At 40.0% G+C, this 3,584-nt stretch overlaps 1 protein-coding gene across 2 annotated transcripts in view; it reads left to right on the top strand.

The window, feature by feature from the left end:
- Nucleotides 1–3,584, top strand: part of ppp1r12c (protein phosphatase 1, regulatory subunit 12C) — a 25,938-nt gene that overhangs the window by 5,966 nt on the left and 16,388 nt on the right. For both annotated transcript variants that reach the window (XM_016273650.1, XM_016273649.1), the window contains exons 7-8: nucleotides 1,250–1,394; nucleotides 2,168–2,242. In XM_016273650.1, coding sequence (XP_016129136.1) covers nucleotides 1,250–1,394; nucleotides 2,168–2,242 — 220 coding nt within the window. The remainder of the gene's footprint in view (nucleotides 1–1,249; nucleotides 1,395–2,167; nucleotides 2,243–3,584) is intronic.

The raw sequence follows: 3,584 nt of genomic DNA, 5'->3' as shown, positions 1-3,584 counted from the left end.
GGGGGGGGGGGGGGGGGGGTGGGGGGGGGGGGGGGGGGGGGGGGGGGGGGGGGGAGCAGAGGTGAGCAGAGGTGAGCAGAGAGCATGGGGAGATCCCGTGACCTAAATTTCCAGGATGCATTGCCGCTGTGACGACACATTCCCATTCTCTATTAACAGTGAAGCTGTGACTTTAATTCCTTTAGAATCAATGATGTTACCAGCTCCTTGTTGTTGGGAAAGATAATGTAGCTCTTGAGCGATTAAGCTATTTTATTGATAAAATTGCAGGGCAGCGCTAAAATGTTTGTTTCTGAATGTCTGTGCGTGCGCAGCGTGATCTAGTGACTAAACGTGTTTGCGTGAGATTCAGTGAAGATAGCGCCTTGAGCGATTAAGCTATTTTATTGATAAAATTGCAGGGCAGCGCTAAAATGTTTGTGTTTCTGAATGTCTGTGCGTGCGCAGCGTGATCTAGTGACTAAACGTGTTTGCGTGAGATTCAGTGAAGATAGCGGATTAGTTTAGAACTCTTCTCATTTTAATTTTTTTAAATGTAGAGAGTGTGTATATGTGCAATGATAACCTACCAGCAATGTTAAGATGATTTTATTTATTTTTTATATTAGTATGAGTACATTACAATATAAATTTATTAGAACAAGTACATGATTATTGAATGTCTGTGCGTGCGCAGCGTGATCTAGTGACTAAACGTGTTTGCGTGAGATTCAGTGAAGATAGCGCATTAGTTTAGAACTCTTCTCATTTTAATTTTTTTAAATGTAGAGAGTGTGTATATGTGCAATGATAACCTACCAGCAATGTTAAGATGATTTTATTTATTTTTTATATTAGTATGAGTACATTACAATATAAATTTATTAGAACAAGTACATTATTATTTATGGGCTTAAAAACAAGATGCAAACAATCAGAATATTGTACCTAGTGGGGCGTGCCCAATGTAAACATGAAACAAATGCCATTACCTATAGTGTACTGTGGTACAGTTATGGAGGCCCTTCATAATGCAGAGGTCAACTGCCTGCTCTGCCTATAGTTAGCAATGGCCCTATAGTATGTGCTTAATAAACAGCTGTTTTACTAACTTCTGCTGAGGTCAAATTCAGTGCAGTCCTGTATCATGATATGTATCGTGGCCTCTGTATGGGATGCACATCGTATCGTGACTTTGCTGGTGATGCACAGCCCTAGTACTGAACACTTGTACAGATGACTTCATGCAGTTTTTTAAATTTTCTGTCAGATTGTTGTGTCAGTGTGGTCTGGATGTGAGTGCTAAAGACTATGATGGCTGGACTCCTCTCCATGCTGCGGCTCATTGGGGTCAAAGTGAAGCCTGCCGTCTTCTCGCTGAGCAACTGTGTGACATGGAGGCCCATAGTAATGGGGTGAGTGAGAGGGAAAAAAATGTGCTAAACATTTAGCACCAAATTCTTTTGGCCAGGAACAAAGCTGTCTTCCTTAGGCAGGTGTTTACCAGCCTTAAAGTAATAGTTCACTGAAAAATGAAAATTCCAAACCAGTATGACTTTCTTCTGTGGTATATAAGATATTTTGTGAATGTCTCGGTGTTTTTTTTAAATCTTCAAACATTGTTCAAAATATCTTCCTTTGTTTTCAGTATAAGAAAGTAAGTCATACAGGTTTGGAACAACATGACAGTGAGTAAAAAAAACTACATAATTGTCAATTTCAGGTGAACTAGGCCTTTAAGAGCCGCATCATCTGTAGGGCCACATTTATATTTCAGGATAATTTAATTTAATTTTATCTAGCCTATTTCTATGTTTTGTAATCAGTTGATTCTGAAAAAAATACAGGATACATTTTAGATCAGTTATCAAGAAGTATGGTAGCAATAGCCAATACACTGTAATTATAAATAAAATAAATGCACTGTAGTTGTAAATTGGAATATAAAGGCACAAGTTGAGGCCTGATATGTTGGAGAAATAAGTGCACAGCAGGAGTCATGCACTCTTAAAGGAAGAGGAAGTGTGGAGCTTCTGTTCTGTGTCAGAATGCACCACAGTTCTGCAGCCAGCAGCAGCACTGCAGTTAGCCATAGCTCTGTTTCACAATGTGTGTGGGTGGGTGTGTGTTTGCATGCATGTTTGGGAAATTATAATATCTGAAACTGGTGTTTTGTTTTGTTTTTAAGGGTCAGACTCCATTTGATGTGGTGGATGAGAGTGTTGCGTCTTTACTGGAAGAACTGTCTCAAAGACAGGCCAATGTGAGAACACACACACACCTTTATCTAAACCAATCTCTCATTTTAGACCCACAAGGTCTAATGTAGCAGGCCTAGTTAACTAGTGGCCTGCAGGCTGAATCTGGACATTTTGAAAAGGTTGTCAGTTATTTCTCATATAACTTTTATTACAGTGATTTTTTTTATTATATATACAGGTGCATCTCAAAAAATTAGAATATCGTGAAAAATATATATATTTTTTATTGTAACATTTCAAAAAGTGAAACTTTCATATATTCTAGATTAAATACATGTAAAGTAAAACATTTCACAAGTTTTTTTAATAACGGGTTCAAACAGATGCCATTAATACAGGTAACGAGTGGAGGACAGAGGAGCCTCTTAAAGAAGAAGTTACAGGTCTGTGAGAGCCAGAAATCTTGCTTGTTTGTAGGTGACCAAATACTTATTTTACAGAGGAATTTACCAATTAATTCTTTAAAAATCCTACAATGTGATTTTCTGGATTTTTTTTTCTCATTTTGTCTCTCATAGTTGAGGTATACCTATGATGAAAATTACTGGCCTCTCTCATCTTTTTAAGTGGGAGAACTTGCACAATTGGTGGCTGACTAAATACTTTTTTGCCCCACTGTATGTTCATTTATGCACTCAATACTTGGTCGGGACTCCTTTAGCACAAATGACAGCATCAGTGAGGTGTGGCATGGAAGCGATCAGCCTGTGGCACTGCTGAGGCACTATTGAGCCTTCAGCTCATCTGTATTTTTGGATCGACTGTTTCTCATCTTTCTCTTGAAAATATCCAATAGATTCCATATGGGCAGGGTTGCCAGGTTTTCACAACAAAACCCGCCCATTTGCCACTCAAAACTAGCCCATTCGCATTTCAAGGGGGGCTCCCCGTTAAAAAGCGGTTTCCGGGGGGTAAAATGCACGTTTTTGGTGGGTTTTCCATGGTAAAATTTGCACTCCAGGGGCTAAATATCACGTTATCGGGGTCGCTTTAACCCGCGGACATGAAAAACAACCCACGGAAACAATGATAAAGTAGCCCAATTCCATGGGAAAACCGCGGACTTGGCAACACTGCGTATGGGGTTCAGGTCAGGCATGTTGGCTGGCCAGTCAAGCACAGTAATATCATGGTCTGCAAACCACTTGGAAGTGGTTTTTGCACTGTGTGCAGGTGCTAAAGTTCTGCTGGAAAAGGAAATCAGCATGTCCATAAAGCTTGTCAGCAGATGGAAGCATAAAGTGCTCCACAATCTCCTGGTAGATGGCTGCATTGACTTTGGACTTGATAAAATACGATGGACCAACACCAGCAGACGTCACGGCACCCCAAATCATCACTGAC

This window comes from Sinocyclocheilus grahami, unplaced genomic scaffold (assembly GCF_001515645.1).
Source record: "Sinocyclocheilus grahami isolate Dianchi unplaced genomic scaffold, SAMN03320097.WGS_v1.1 scaffold80.1, whole genome shotgun sequence".
Taxonomy (NCBI): Eukaryota; Metazoa; Chordata; class Actinopteri; order Cypriniformes; family Cyprinidae; genus Sinocyclocheilus; species Sinocyclocheilus grahami.
This window is presented reverse-complemented; position numbering and strand designations above follow the sequence as displayed.